This window comes from Macaca fascicularis, chromosome 2 (assembly GCF_037993035.2).
Source record: "Macaca fascicularis isolate 582-1 chromosome 2, T2T-MFA8v1.1".
NCBI lineage: Eukaryota > Metazoa > Chordata > Mammalia > Primates > Cercopithecidae > Macaca > Macaca fascicularis.
The window spans coordinates 110,174,871-110,191,071 of NC_088376.1; the positions used below are offsets into that span (position 1 = coordinate 110,174,871).

At 47.7% G+C, this 16,201-nt stretch overlaps 2 protein-coding genes across 34 annotated transcripts in view; one reads left to right on the forward strand and one right to left on the reverse strand.

Annotated features, from left to right (window-relative positions):
* The window catches only part of KIF9 (kinesin family member 9), a 62,079-nt gene extending 48,122 nt beyond the window's left edge, over positions 1-13,957 (reverse strand). For 9 of the 25 annotated variants that reach the window (XR_012431086.1, XR_001488758.3, XR_012431087.1 and 6 more), the window contains exons 1-5: positions 13,653-13,957; positions 8,467-8,560; positions 6,519-6,684; positions 4,743-4,849; positions 2,138-2,362 (exon numbers count right to left, since the gene is read on the reverse strand). Coding sequence is in view for 21 of the 25 variants with exons in the window: in XM_065539435.2 (XP_065395507.1) it covers positions 2,138-2,362; positions 4,743-4,849; positions 6,519-6,684; positions 8,467-8,560; positions 13,653-13,750 (690 nt within the window). In the remaining 4 variants the exon portion in view is untranslated. Of the gene's footprint in view, positions 1-2,137; positions 2,363-4,742; positions 4,850-6,421; positions 6,685-8,466; positions 8,565-9,728; positions 9,822-12,136; positions 12,380-13,652 lie in introns of those variants that run through there. The other 16 variants (XR_012431088.1, XM_065539438.2, XM_005546957.4 and 13 more) reach the window with 9 other exon arrangements.
* A 144-nt stretch (positions 13,958-14,101) lies between these two features.
* The window catches only part of KLHL18 (kelch like family member 18), a 60,380-nt gene continuing 58,280 nt past the window's right edge, over positions 14,102-16,201 (forward strand). For all 9 annotated transcript variants that reach the window (XR_012431090.1, XM_045384951.2, XM_074031953.1 and 6 more), the window contains exon 1: positions 14,102-14,252. Coding sequence is in view for 2 of the 9 variants with exons in the window: in XM_005546951.4 (XP_005547008.1) it covers positions 14,124-14,252 (129 nt within the window). In the remaining 7 variants the exon portion in view is untranslated. The remainder of the gene's footprint in view (positions 14,253-16,201) is intronic.

The following is a 16,201-nucleotide window of genomic DNA, read 5'->3' on the forward strand; positions in this document are numbered from 1 at the left end:
TTTTTTTTTTTTTTTTCTTTTCTTTGAGACGGGGTCTCACTCTGTCCCCCAGGCTGGAGTGCAGTGGTGTGATCTAGGCTCACTGCAAGCTCCGCCTCCCAGGTTCACGCCATTCTCCTGCCTCAGCCTTCTAAGTAGCTGGAACTACAGGTGCCCACCAACACACCCGGCTAATTTTTTGTATTTTTAGTACAGACGGGGTTTAACCATGTTAGCCAGGATGGTCTCTATCTACTGACCTTGTGATCCACCTGCCTTGGCCTCCCAAAGTGCTGGGATTACAGGCGTGAGACACCGCTCCCAGCCTTTAAAAAAGATCCCGCTATTGACGTTGAGGAAGTAAGTAGCTATGCCGTGAGAAGGCGCTATGATCATGCCTGTGAGTAGCCATTGCACAGGTGCCCATTGCTTGGGCAATATAGCAAGAACTCGCATAAAAAAATAAAGAGTTCCTAGCCTATATGACTTCTAAAAGAATAACATACACTTGACTGATTTCTTGTTTTTGAGACAGAGTGTTGCTCTATTACCCAGGCTGGAGTGCAGTGGCATGATCTCGGTTTACTGAATCCTCTACCTCCTGGGCTCAAGTGATCCTCCCACCTCAGCCTCCCAAGCAGCTGGGACCACAGGCATGCGCCACCATGCCTGACTAATTTTTGTATTTTTGGTAGAGATGGGGTTTCACTGTGTTGCCCAGGCTGGTCTCAAACCCATGAGCTCAAGTGATCCACTCGTCTTGGCCTCCCAAAGTGCTGGAATTACAGGCGTGAGCCACTGTAGCAGTGCATTTGACTGGTTTCTAAAAGCTTTTATTTTATTTTATTTTTTTGAGACTGAGTCTTGCTCTGTTGCCCAGGCTGGAGTGCAATGGTACGATCTTGGCTCACTGCACCTACGTCTCCCGAGTTCAAGTGATTCTCCTGCCTCAGCCTCCCTAGTAGCTGGGATTACAGGCACCCGCCACCACACCCAGCTAATTTTTTGTATTTTTAGTAGAGATGGGGTTTCACTATGTTGGCCAGGCTGGTCTCAAACTCCTGATTGCAGGTGATCCACCCACCTCAGCCTCCCAAAGTGCTAGCATTACAGGAATCAGCCACCACACCCGGCCTTATTTTTTTCCATACAAGAGCTCATAATTTAACATTAACCGAAAAAAGGGACATAAGAATCATTTCAACTATGTAAAGAAAAAACTGCACAGGAAAAAAGACTGGAAGGAAATGAGCTAAAATATACATTACTGTTGCCTTATGTAAAAAACATATTATGCATGAATCATTTTTTTCTTTGTCTTTTTATTTATGTAACAGGAAAGGAAGAGGAAATAAAATTCTTTTTTGTTCCTATATATTTTTTTCAGCACTGTCTGAACATGCTAAATGTGCATATGTTAATTTCCATTCTGATAATCAAAGTAAGTAAAAAACTAGCTGGACACAGTAGCTTGCCTGTAATCCCTGCACTTCAAGAGGCTGAGGCGGGAAGATCGCTTGAGCCCAGGAGTTCAAGACTAGCCTGGGCAACATGGCAAGACCTTGTCTCTACAAAAAAAAAAAAAAAAAAATTAAGTGGGCATGGTAGCATGCGCCTGTGGTCCCAGCTACTTGGGAGGCTCAGGCAGGAGGATCTCTTGAGTCCAGGAGGTCGAGGCTGCAGTGAGCCATGTTCATGCCAGTATACTCCAGACTCGGAGACAAACCAAGATCCTGTCTCAAAAAAGGAAAAAGAAAAAGAACAAAGAAAAAGAAAAGCTGAGGGCCGGGCGCGGTGGCTCAAGCCTGTAATCCCAGCACTTTGGGAGGCCGAGACAGGCGGATCACGAGGTCAGGAGATCGAGACCATCCTGGCTAACACGGTGAAACCCCGTCTCTACTAAAAAATACAAAAAAAAACTAGCCGGGCGAGGTGGCGGGTGCCTGTAGTCCCAGCTACTCGGGAGGCTGAGGCAGGAGAATGGCGTGAACCCGGGAGGCGGAGCTTGCAGTGAGCCGAGATCTGGCCATTGCACTCCAGCCTGGGTGACACAGCAAGACTCCGTCTCAAAAAAAAAAAAAAAAGAAAAAGAAAAGCTGAGAAGGAGTGTGGGAGGGAGGGAGACAAGGAAAGGAACTCTCAGGTTTTATTATCTCACCTCAAAAAGGAGGCTGAATGCATCCTCCTCCTGACTTGTGAGGTGAACTGACAAGCCCTTAATGAAGACTCCTTGAGGGTTTTCTACGATGGTCATTGGTGTGACTGACGGTCCAACATAGGGCAGAGTGGACAGGAGATCAAACAGGCTCTCATTATAGATTTCCAAGTAGGAAACACGCACAGTGATGGCATGTGTGGGGCGTTCTTCGATCATCCTAAAAACCTAGATGACAGACAAGAGTAGAACTCCAACAGTCAACTAGCATAAGGGGTGCTTCTTACCTCAGAAGGGAACATCAAGACATACAGAATTATTCTTGTCCTAAAGGAATTGGGTGATATTTAGTATCATCCTATAGTTTTTTGAGGCTTGACATCAGATTGGCTAACACTTGAACCATCTCAAGAAGTAGAAGCATAATGAGTGGAAAGGACTCTGGAGTGAGGATTTCTTATTTTATAGAGTCTCATCATTTATGTGCCTCTTTCGAATCTATTTAATTCCATCCGCTTATAAATCTCTGTGATTGAGGCAGTGCAGGGGCAATATCTATTTGTGGAAGGCACCATGAAATAAAATTATTTGTCGGCCGGGTGCGGCCTGTAAGCCCAGCACTTTAGGAGGTGGAGGTGGGCAGATCACAAGGTCAGGAGATCAAGACCATCCTGGCCAACATGGTGAAACCCCGTCTCTACCAAAATTATAAAAGTTAGCTGGGCATGGTGGTGTGCGCCTGTAGTCCCCGCTACTCAGGAGGCTGAGGCAGGAGAATCTTTTGAACCTAGGACACGGAGCTTGCAGTGAGCTGAGATCGTGCCACTGCATTCCAGCCTGGGTGACAGAGACTCCATCTCAAAAAAAAAAATAAATAAATAAATAAAATAATTTGTCTATGGTCACTCAGCTAGTAAGGGTAGAAGTAAAGCCAGAACTTAGCCTTCTCAACTCCCAATTCCCTCCCCAGTGCTTATCAAGGAAGGGATAATTCCTGAGGTCCTGCCTTCCTCTAAGAATTTACACCTGTGCTGTTCAAAATGGTAGACATAAGTTACAGATGGCTGCTGAGTACCTAAAATGTGGCTAGTACAAATGAACTGAATTTTAAATTTTATGTCATTTTAATTACATTTAGATTTTTTTTTTTTTTTTTTTTTTTTTTGAGACGGAGTCTCGCTCTGTCGCCCAGGCTGGAGTGCAGTGGCCGGATCTCGGCTCACTGCAAGCTCCGCCTCCCGGGTTCACGCCATTCTCCTGCCTCAGCCTCCCAAGTAGCTGGGACTACAGGCGCCCGCCACCTCGCCCGGCTAGTTTTTTGTATTTTTTAGTAGAGATGGGGTTTCACCGTTTTAGCCAGGATGGTCTCGATCTCCTGACCTCGTGATCCACCCGTCTCGGCCTCCCAAAGTGCTGGGATTACAGGCTTGAGCCACCACGCCCGGCCACATTTAGATTTAAAAACTGATGCAATTCAGTTATTGGTAAACTTTAAGTATGTCTGGAACAACTTGGGTATGTAAATCTACTTTTTCAACATTTTATGAAATCTAAATACAGATCAAGCATTTCTGATCATATTTATGCCTAAACTGAAATGTGCTCCAAGTATAAAATATGTACTGGATTTCAAAGACTTAGTATGAGAAAAAGAATGTAAACTATCTCAATAAGTTTATATTGATTACATGCAGAAATATTTTAAATATATTTAGTTAAATAAAATATATCATTACAATTAATTTAATCTGTTTATTTTTACTTTTTTAAATGTGGTTACTGGAAAACTCAAATTTGCATGTGACTTACAGTATATTTCTATTAGAGGCATTGGGCTAGATTACTAAAGTCTAAGATGCTGAGATACTAAAGCTTTGACAGTGGGATATTAAGGATATTGCTCCAAAAACAGGAACATGGATGGTTCACATACTAGAGGAATGTCTACACTTCTTATAGGACCGGGCTGCAAAAGTGTTATAGGACAGGGCTGTAAAGCCACCAAGATGTTTTCGGGGAAAGTCTTTTGCCTCCTACCTCCAACCAGAGGGTTCTTACAGAACCCAGGCTAGTGGGGCCCAAAGGAAGGCCCTTCTGTCCTATCTTCAGTTATGCTATTGAGACCCCCAGGGCTGACACAGTCCTGAAAGCTCAGGTCATGCCCTGCTTTTTGCTTTTGATCTTTCAGGGTCTGTGGTGGTGAAAAAAAAGCCAGAGTAGGCCAGTAAGGAAGCTCTGCAAGGGTCCATATGCCCCTCATTAAAACCAGGAAGGAGAACGATTAGGACCTCCAAATCCTTAATTACAGGATCACAGACCATTGGAGCAGCAAGAGGCTGATTAGCATGCCTGACTCCCTCCTTCCCAAATGAGGAAACAGGCTCAGTGCGGGTATGGGTCAGAGTCTGACACCCAACCTCCTGGTTTCCTGAGGCCCCTGAGTCTACTGACTCCAGAGCCCTGTGTATGTTTTCTCCAGTACCAGTACCCACTGCAACTCCTTTGAGGCCTGGTCCCCCCTGTCTCTAGTAGCTGGCCTGGGGTCAGTAACATCTATGGCAGAGAGAGGGAACCTGTGTGGCATCCCACCCTTGGGCCCACTCTCTACCTGCTGCAGGGCACGAGGGAGGATCCCCCGGTGCTTGTAATTCTCAGTTGCCCCCGTCATGGTGTATGTCTTGCCAGCTCCCGTCTGCCCATAACACATGATGGTGCCTGCAAACATTTCAAAACACGGTGACATCCAGGAAAATAGCTCCAAGGATACTCTCCCCTCCCCCAGCATGCCTAATGCCAGCCAGGGCCCTTCGCATAAAGATGGCCAGTGGGAGCAGCCAAGAACATCAGGAATTCCACCATGGAAGAGGATGGGTGGGCAGGGGAGCAGGGACAAAAGTGGTCAAAACAAGGACATCTGCCCTGAATCTGTGGTCCCCACAATGCTTTGCTGTTCCCTCCACCAAGAGATGATCCTGCCCTAGGGCTTCTGAGAAGGACAGGGAATCTCAGGGTACAGAGGAACTGGAACTTTTCCTAAAAAGATGAGGAGGGAGATAGGAGCATTAGACTCCAAGCCTTCTCTAGCATAGCTATGAACTGCCAGGGTCTCAGGGTTGGCAGGAGGCATCAACTTCCCACAGAGGCAAAGAGGGGCTTTCAAAATCTCCAGGAAGAGATGGAGTGGAAAGCGCATTTTCTGTCAAGGGTGAGAATTCTTTGTAGACTACAAATTCCCGCAGGATCAAACAGGGCTCCTAGTTGGTTCCATGTCACTTCCAGAAACGTACCGCCATGAGCAGGCCCTGATCTGGACCACTGCCCCCACTGGGAAGACTTTCATTGCACTTCTCAACATCCTTTAGGTCTACCATCACCACCAGGCTCTGGAACGCAAACCATGCAGTCACCCTGAGCTCAAGTTCCTATCTGTTCTTCCCCTTAGCATAGGCAGCCTGAGCCAGACCCCATCCCACAGACTGCCCATGGGCATTTACATGGCAGATCTGCCCAGGCAATGCTGGGCTGTGGAAATTTTTTGCCTTTGTCACACAGACGCTCTAGTTCTTGGGACTGGTAGCAGGTTTTACACAAGGGACCCTGATTCAGCATCTGAGTTGGAGCCAGAAATGGTATCTATTAACCCAGCACAGATGAATGGGAAGGAGGCACTTCAGCTGCAACTCAGAGCCCATCTGTGGTTCCACAGCACCTCTGCTCAAGACTATTCATCTCCCTGGGCCTTAGTTCCTCCGTCTTCACCTCCTCAAGGTCACAATCCCTTCAGAGCATCGTGAAAACCAAAAGAGAACCTCCTTAAGTCTGGGGACCACATCTAAGTATCAGATTCAGTATAAATTACAGCATCTACACTCAACACACTTTTAAATATAAAACCTAAACTTGCAAAACAGGGAACATCCTACTCAGCAGCCACCAGATGGCAAAGTCTACAAACTGTGATATATTCTTTTATATATTCCTAGAATATCAACTGTACATTAATTGTGTTGGTAGAATAAATGAAAATAGCTCCTAGCAGGAAGCTGAGAGACAAATGTTTGGACTCCATCAAATTCATCATAAAGATGCATCTTCAAAACTAATATTTGAGAGATTTGAAACAGGATAATAATTGAACCCCTGTGACCTATAGACAGCTACAATCTTTTAATTTTCCTATGAAGGTAGAATCCCAGGACATTGGATCAAGCCATGCCCACAATGTCAACAAGCAAACAGTAAGTTTTGCAACGTAAGAACATGGAGACAGACAAATAAGCATACAAATGATAGTAAGTGAGGTTTTATTTTATTCACCATAAAATATTTGCATCTCTTACTCTTCAGGTTCTTATATAAGACAACAGTTAATTAATTAAGTTACCATTATAGCCATTGAGGGCCTGAGAAACCACATCCTTTGCAACTGTCTCATAAACCAAGTCCTGGGAGGCATCGTGAAGAACTCCATCCAACTTGAACGACCAGTCTATCTGTTGGTTATTGACAACTCCTCTCCGAATGTCTTTTTTTAAGTGAATATCGATGCTCTAGGAAAAAAGAGTGAGAAAGAAAAAAATGTTATTTGTTCAAAAACAGGTATTAAAAAAATCACTGATAGCTGAGGCCTAATTTGGAGGGAACAGAGGAAGTGAACTGTAGGATGAACAGGGACTCCCACGTAGGGGCTGATATTCCAGATGAATTCTTTGGGATGGGAGAAGAGAGCTCCTGCAGGGAGGTGGAAAGATCAGGAGACTGGAGCACTTCCTAGTTTTAGCACCTCTAACCCTAGTTCATAGGGTGCTGTCTGTCTTGGTTTCTCCACCTATGATATGAAGTCAAATTTATCATGTTCTTATTAAACAAGTTTTACATAGATTCCATAAGCACAGGGAGGCCTTCAATTACGCCAGAGGGAATAGTGAGCCTGGCGACAGAGGCCTGGGCTCCAGCCCCATTGCTCTGGTTGCTGGCAGTGAGGCCTCTCTCAGCTCTGCATTATGGTGAACACCTACTTCCACACACATGCTATGAGCCAAAGTGAGTGATAATGAAATGAAAGCCACAGAGAAGGCTATGGACTTCTCAGACATTGGAATTAAGAGTAAATTGAGGGTGCCATCAGCAGATTTTTAGATGCATGCCCCTTCATAGTAAGCCATTGTGGTAGCAGCTGGGTTAGGGACATACCGGGTAAGGTCAATGGTATGTCTTCTTGATGAGAACTTCTGATGTAAAGACTCTTGCTGAAATCTTACACTGACTGCCCTAACGCAGAAGCTATACCTGGCTACAGAGAGAAAAATTAAGATCAAGAAAGACAGACTTGGCCAGGCGCGGTGGCTCATGCCTGTAATCCCAGCACTTTGGGAGGCCACAGCAGGTGGATCACCTGAGGTCAGGAGTTCAAGACCAGCCTGACCAACATGGTGAAACCCCATCTCTACTAAAAATACAAAAATTAGCTGGGCATGGTGGCACGTGCCTGTAATCCCAGCTACTAGTGGGGCTAAGGCAGAAGGATCACTTGAACCTGGAAGGCAGAGGTTGCAGTGAGCCAAGATTGTGCCACTGCACTCCAGCCTGGGCAACAGAGTAGGATTCTGTCTCAAAAAAAAAAAAAAAAAAAAGAAAGAAAGAAAGACGTGGTCCATTCACACATTAAATGCTCTGTGCTTCTGTGTTCATTGAAAACCATGTCCAGCAGGAAACATTTGAAAGGGCTGCATGTGAGCTCTTTTCTGACCGCTAGGATCTATGAGGCTTGGGCAGTTTGCCCTTTAATTTTTCCTTTGAAGAATGTTTCAATGCTGCCCAGAGTAGGCCCATAATTGTCTGCTGAATGAAAACATCTAACACTCTCACGCTGTCCTAAGCCTTCAGAAGCCTTCTCAGGGTGAGGATATAGGGACAGATATATCTTTCCACTTCTCTTGATAAGTATTTCTCCAGATGTTTTGATAAGCTAAAGAGTAATGAACTCAAGATATTCTTACTGCACCCCTTGGGAGATTATACAATGACAGATCAATCACTAGAAAGCTTTATGAATGTGAAGAAATGTCAATTTTTCTGTGTCAGATATGAGGGTAAAGGTAAACTTATTAATTTATTAAAGGTAAAATTATTAAAAGACAAAGATGGGATTTTATTAATTTCCTCATTAGCAGCGTTGTGAGGGGGTGGTTTGGACTTGATGGACTCTAGAGTCCATTGGACCCTGTCCAATTCTATCTTGGTCCTTCAAAGGTTGTTTGGAAATACGGTTACACTATAGGAAGGTGGGACAGAGAGGCCTAGTCAGGTGAAGGCAAACACATCGCACTTACTCTTTTGTCATCTCCGTATCTGATCATTTCATGAGCAAAGTCATCGGTGGGTTTGACACGGACAAATGCGTGAACTTTTTTCCTAGTACCCATTCTAGCTAAAAAGAAGGGAACAATGAAATTTTGAATAGTCATTATTAAATAACAAGTAGAGAAGAGGGGTCATTCGTTAAGAAGATCAGAGGCCGGGCGCGGTGGCTCATGCCTGTAATCCCAGCACTTTGGGAGGCCGAGGCGGGCGGATCACAAGGTCAGGAGATCGAGACCACGGTGAAACCCCGTCTCTACTAAAAATACAAAAAATTAGCCGGGCGCGGTGGCGGGCGCCTGTAGTCCCAGCTACTCAGGAGGCTGAGGCAGGAGAATGGCGTGAACCCGGGAGGCGGAGCTTGCAGTGAGCCGAGATCGCGCCACTGCACTCCAGCCTGGGCTACAGAGCGAGACTCCGTCTCAAAAAAAAAAAAAAAAAAAAAGAAGATCAGAAAAGAGTGACAAGCAGTCCATTTTTCCCTCTCTCCCTGAAAGCCAGTCTTCCTTTTCACCCCTCAGCATTTCAGTGTTCTACCCACAAGACACTGCCCAACAAATACAGGCACTTTCTGCTTCACAGACTGCTTTGCCATTTTCCACCAATGACCCCAGAGAGACCGAAATACAAAGTAAAAAGAATGCTTCCTTTAGTGTCCTAATCTTAGATGTCATTTCTAGAAATGTTCTGCATCTAAGATGATGAGTCCACTTATACTTTCCTTCTTTTATTATATTTTCTTCTGAAATACTTACTATGAAATACATTAAAACTAATTTTCTTTTCATTAACTTATCTTGCTTCAGATACAGCATCCTCTTCTCCAAGAGGCTAACTAGATCAGAAATAAATGCCCTAGAAGTATATTTGGTCCATAATCAAATATTCTTTCTTCTCTTACTATATTAAGAAAAAATATCACAGACAGTCCCCTACCTCCTCTTGCTCTCCTAAAACCTAACTATATTCTCATCATTTTCTTTCAGTGTGTGTGTATATGCATGTGCACATATATATATAGTAGTATAAATAAAGGAAGACATAGGACATATATACATACTTTTTTCTCTTCTTTTGAGACAAAGTCTCACCCTGTCACCCAGGTTGGAATGCAGTGGTGCTATCATGGCTCAATGCAGCCTTGACATCCTGGGCTCAAGTGATCCTCCTGCCTCAGCCTCCCCAGTAGCTGGGACTACAGGTGTGTACCACTGTGCCTGGCTAGTTCTCTTACCTTCTTTTTGTAAGATGGTGTCTTACTATGTTGCCTAGGCTGGTCTTGAACTCCTAGCCTCAAGTGATCCTCCTATCTTGGACTTCCAAAGTGCTGAAATTACAGGCATACCCAGCTGATGTTCAATTTTTTTTTTTTAATTAACATTTATTTCATTGTTTTATTTTTGGAGATAAGGGTTTCTTTATGTTGCCTAGGCTAGCCTTTAACTTCTGAGTTCAAGTGATTCTCCCATCTCAACCTTCCAAGTAGCTGAGACTATAGGCGCATGGCTTGGCTTTTAAAACACTAACTTTTGGCTGGGCGCAATGGCTCACACCATAATCCTAGCACTTTGGGAGGGCAAGGTGGGCAGATCCCTCGAGGCCAGGAGTTTTGAAACCAGCCTGGGCAACATGGCAAAAACCCATCTCTACAAAGAATACAAAAATTAGCCAGGAGGCCAGGTGCGGTGACTCATGCCTGTAATCCCAGCTCTTTGGGAGGCCGAGCCAGGTGGATTACCTGAGGTCAGGAGTTCAAGACCAGCCTGGCCAACATGGTGAAATGCCATCTCTACTAAAAATACAAAAATTAGCCAGTCGTGGTGGCAGACGCCTGGAATCCCAGCTACTCAGAAGGCGGAGGCAGGAGAATTGCTTGAACCCGGGAGGTGGAGGGTGCAGTGAGCTGAGATCGCACGATTGCACTCCAGCCTCGGCAACAGAGAGGGACTCCATCTCCAAAAAATAAATAAATGAATAAATAAATAAAATAAATAAATTAGCCAGGCATAGGGGTGCATGCCTATAGTCCCAGCTACTCAGGAGGCTGAGGTGGGAGGATCACTTGAGCCTGGGGAAGTTGAGGCTGCAGTTAGCTTTGATCATACCACTGCACTCCAGCCTAGGTGACACAGTGAGACCATGTCTCAAAAAAAAAAACACAAAAAACTAACTTGGGCCAAGCACAGTGGCTCTTGCCTGTAATCCCAGCACTTTGGGAGGCTGAGGATGGCAGATTACCTGAGGTTAGGAGTTCAAGACCAGCCTGGCCAACATGATAAAACTCTGTTTCCACTAAAAAAAAAATAAAAAACAAAAATTAGCCGGATGTGGTGGTGGGCGCCTGTAATCTCAGCTACTCTGGAGGCTGAGACAGGAGAATCGCTTGAATCTGGAGGGTGGAGGTTGCACTGAGCCAATGTCATGCCACTGCATTCCAGCCTGGGTGACAGAGCAAGACTCAGTCTAACTAACTTTTAAGACGTTAACCATAAAAACCCCTCATGTATAACAGGGACTTGTTTTAATTAGATTATCTTGCTTTTTAAAAAAAGTACATTAAATAATGGTAACATTTTATATAAAATTATCTAAGAGAGGTCCATTGGGTGTTACCTGACAAAAGTTATTTCCAATTTTATTTATTTATTATTTTCGAGACATTTATTTCAAACAGTCTCACTCTGTCTGAGACAGTGCACTCAGGCTGGAGTGCACTGATGTGATTTCAGCTCACTGCACCCTGTCTCCCAGGCTCAAGCAATCCTCCCACCTCAACCTCAACCTCCAGAGTAGCTGGGGGGACAGGTGTGCGTCACTACACCCGGCTAATGTTTTGCATTTTTGTAGTGATGGGGTTTCAACATGTTGCCCAGGGCGGTCTCAAACTCCTGGGTTCAAGCAATCCATCCACCTCAGCCTCACACTCAATTTCTAAAGCTTGGGGAACCACTCTTCACATCCAAGGGCCCATTCTCCTGCCCAGAGAAATTCAGATGCCATCCAGGGTATGCTCCGAAAGGGACCATGAAGAAGCAGGGGAGCTCTGGGAGCAGATGCCCGGGCCTCCCTCCCTGAAGTCCCTGCACAAGAGTAGCACAGGCCAGTTCAGAGCATCAACCTCAGCTGGGCATGGTGGCTCACGCCTGTAATCCTAGCACTTTGGGAGGCCAATGTGGGAGGATTGCTTGAGGCCAGGAATTAGAAACCAGCTTGGGCAACACAGCAAGACCTCGTCTCTACAAAAAATTTTAAAAATTTGCTAAGTGTGGTGGTGCATGCGTGTGGTCCCAGTTATTCAGGATGCTGAGGCAGCAGGATCACTTAAGCAGTGATGGCACAACACTGCTCTCCGGCCTGGACAATAGCATGAGACTGTCTCAACAAAACAAAACAAATAAGCAAAAGCATCACTCTCCCTCCAGAGCCTGGCCCTTCTCTGCCCCGATATTTGCCAACATGCACATGCACATGCAGTCACCCCATGTATGCTTCCCTCCCCATGCTGACACCATGGCTCCAAGCAGGCCAGGAGCCATATCCACCTCCAATAAGTCTTCCTTTGCACACCCGTCTTGTAAGCCTGCTACTCAGCAGCCCCTTAACACCCAAACATTTGGAGACCCCACGCCATCTTGCACTTACTGAAATACTGCTTGTTACCATTCTTATGTCGCTTCATTTGAGTGGGTTTCAGTTCCCAAATTAAATTACAAGCTGCTTGAAGGCAAGGATTGTGCTTTTTATCTCTTTGGAATCCCCTCACAATGTCCAGGGCAGAGCCCAGGCCAGAGTAGGTGTTCAGGAAATGGCGGTGGGTGGTGATGGTAATGGCTGGAAGTCAGAGGGCAGCTGAATCTTCATATGTGGATCTATCTTCAATTACTACTGAGAGAGTCCCAAGGGGCATATGATGTCACTCCCCTTCCATGACAACTCCAACCCAAGCCCACAGCCCTTCCAGGAGGACACTTGGTTTCCAGGTGCAAAAATCCACGTCCAGCACCTCACCTCACCCTTTTTTTTTTTTTTTTTGAGACAGGGTCTCACTCTTTCACCTAGGCTGGAGTGCAGTGAAACAATCTCGGCTCACCATAGCCTCCACCTCCTGGGTTCAAGCGATCCTTCCACCTCAGTCCCCCAAGTAGCTAGGACTACAGGCGTGCACCACCACGCCCGAATAATTTTTGTATTTTTCCTAGAGACAGGGTTTCGCCGTGTTGCCCAGGCTGGTCTTGAACTCCTGAGCTCAAGCAAGCCGCTCACTTCAGCCTCCCAAAGTGTTAGGATTACAGGCGTAAGCCACGGCGCCCGGACCCCTCCCTTTTTCCCTCAGGACTTTGTGGGGAATGTCTCTCCTTGGGGAACCACCCTTTGATATTTCTGGTATAACAAAGCAAGTCTCTGAATGGTCACCAAGAGACTTCTGTGTTAAGACGCTCGAGGTTTCCTCATTTGTCTTTAGTGGGAATTAACAGAATTGTCAACAAGCACCCATGAAGACTCGACAAGAGGAAAGGGAGCGTTTGGTGGTTGGGGTGGTAGGCACCAGGTGGGTCCCTGTCTTCCAGTGCTCCTGTCTAGACGAGGGGCTGTCATGGGGGAACCCTCATAGCTACCCGAAGCGGCAGCAGCAACACCCGAATCCAAAACACTGGTCCAACTGCACCTGGCCTTGGCTGAACAAGACTAGGACGCAGGCAAAACTAGCCTTTCTCCTTTTTCTCACCCAATGTGCCGGACCCCCGCGTGGAGCCTGGGCGGCAGTGGGCTTTGAACCCATTCCGGTCCCTCTCTGGAGAGGTTTCCTCATCTGTAACGCGAAGGGCCGCGACTGGTGATCCCAAAGCCCCCTCTAGTACGAAAATCGACTAGTGCAGAAGAGTCCAGACGACCTCTGGCTCCCTGCCTCACGGCCTCTGTGTCCTGGGCGCGACCCCTTTATGGGACCAATGAACATTAGTTCCGAAGACCGTAAGCCGAGGCCAGGCTGAAAGGACTCTCGTGATGTCGCGCCCTCCTTCGCCTGGGTTTCAGAGATGAGCGATCCAGCTGGGAACCCCCAGATAGAGCGGTGTTTGGACCCCAGCCACTATCAGCAGTCCAGGCGCACACCCTTCTCCCGTCTCTCCACTCCCACCGGCGCGCAGCCCCTGCTCACCGTTCACCAGGCAGCGACGCTCCCGGGACGCGACGGCCACAACCGAAGCCACCTGCACTCCCCACGCGGGGCTGTCTAGCAGTGTACACAGTCGCCATGGCAACGGGTCGCTTCCGGGGATTCCGGAAGTGTCGGGGTGGCGGAAATGAAGTCCGAGGTCCTACGTCGAGGATACGGGTGAGGTCATGGCCGAATCGGGAAGACGAGAGATGGGGCCGATTGATCTAGAAAGACTTCGGCCGATGCATGCGCGAAGCCAAGTTCGAGGTAGCGAGACAACGAAGGCCTCACGTGAACCAGGAAGCGGGGCGGCGGGGCTTCCGGCGCCGAGGAGTTTCAACTACGGCGGCCGCAGAGGCCCGTCTAATTGCTGCTCCGCGCTCCGAGCCGCTGTCGGCGTGCTAGATCGCCCCGCCCTGGTTAGTGTCTAGCCGGCCGGCGAGGCCTGCGCAGTTGCGGCGGCCGGGGAAGATGGTGGAGGACGGCGCGGAGGAGCTGGAGGATCTGGTGCACTTCTCGGTGTCCGAGTTGCCTAGTCGCGGCTACGGCGTCATGGAGGAGATACGGCGGCAGGGCAAGCTGTGCGACGTGACCCTCAAGGTATCGCGGACTGGGCGGCAGCGAGCTGAGGGGAAAGGGGTCGAGCGGGGAGTAAAAAGGGGCGGGGGGTCAGAGAAAGAGAGGTCGAGCGGGGAGAGGGTTGGGGAGAAGAGGTTTGAGGGTTGCCGAGTAGTGGGGAGAGAGGTGCCGAGCAGAAGGGGATCGGGGCCGAGTCGGGGAGAGGAAGAGGACAACCTTTCAGCCCCTGAAGGGAAAGGTTGAGAGGTGCGCCGCTTAGGCCCTTGAAGTGGGAGATATTGGGGTGACAGCCTCCCTTTTCTGTCATACAGACGAGAGAAAATGGACTTACCTTCTATGGAGGCAGGGGCGGTGGCCGGCCCTACATGCTGATGGGCACCACTGAATTCAGCACCCTCTCTTGTCACTACAGATATTTCTTTGTGCCTGTCGAACTTGGCTGTGCTGTTGTAGAGAAGGCTTCTCCTTGGGAGTCATTGCCTGCCCTTAATTGTTGAATCACTACTTTGTCTCTTAAGAGCTTTTAAAATCTGATCTGGAAATTTTTTGAGGTGGGAAGCCACCCTGCCCCACACTGGAAGGCATCACCACCACCACCACAAGCTTCCCGGGGCTGGGCCTACTGGCCGCCTGGGGAGAGGGATGCTGACTGACATTAAAAGGGAAAGATATCTTAACCACCTGTTCCCCACCAGCATTCTGGTCGCAAGAGCCAGCCTCCCTCCTGTGCCTGGGTCTTTTCATGTGGAAGGGGCATGCTGTGCTGCTCCCTGGCCAAGCCACCGAACCATGTGGAGACGTCCGGCCCGGGAGATGATGAGTGGGGCTCCCTGTTGGGCTTTGACCGGAAAGTTCTCAGCATCTGTGGGTGATCCCTGTTTAAAAAACAAACAGGGCAGACATGGTGGCTCACACCTGTAATCTCAGCACTTTGAGAGGCGAGAGGATCACTTGAGTGGGGGAGTTGGAGACCAGCCTGGGCTATGTAGGGAGACCCTGTCTCTACAAATAATAAAAAATTGGCTGGGCATGGTGGCCTGTGCCCGTAGTCCCAGCTACTCGGGAGGGTGAGGTGGGAGGATCGCTTGACCCTAGGAGGTCAAGCCTGCAGTGAGTTGTAATCGCACCACTGCACTCCAGCCTGGGCAACAGAGCAAGACCCTATTTCTCCTATTTCTCTCTCTCTCTCACATACACACACACAAAGAAATAAAAGAAAGAAAAAATAAAACTGCAGAGATCCTTTTGCTCTTCTTCTTTTCTTTTTTTGAGACAGAGTCTCGCTCTGTTGCCCAGGCTGGAGTTGCAGCGATCTCGGCTCACTGCAACCTCTCTCCTGGGTTCAAGCGATTCTCCTGCCTCAGCCTCCCCAGCAGCTGGGACTACAAGCACACACCACCACCCCGGCTAATTTTTTCTATTTTTAGTAGAGACGGGGATTCACCATGTTGCCCAGGGTGGTCTCGAACTCCTGAGCTTCAGCAATCTGGCTGCCTCGGCCTCCCAAAGTGCTAGGATTACAGGTGTGAGCCACCACGCCCAGCCTGCTCTTATTTTCTGCGTGGTTAAGGAAACTTTCCTTCTTCAACATAGTTGAGTCAGATCTCTGGAGATGGTAGAGTAGGATGGTTGAGTATGGCTTTGAAGGCAGAAGAATTTGGATTAAAATCCTAGTTGTAACCTTGGGCAAGTTACTTAATCTCTGTAAGCCTCGGTTTTTTTTGTTTTTGGTTTTGTTTTTTTGAGACAGTCTCTCTGTGTCGCACAGGCTGGAGTGCAGTGGCATGATCTTGGCTCACTGCAACCTCCACCTCCTGGCTTCAAGTGAATCTCCTGCCTTAGCCTCCCAAGTAGCAGGACTACAGGTGCCTGCCACCACGCCTGGCTAATTTGTGTGTGTGTGTGTTTTTAGTACACACGGGGTTTCACTATGTTAGCCAGGCTCATCCTGAGCTCCTGACCTCATGATC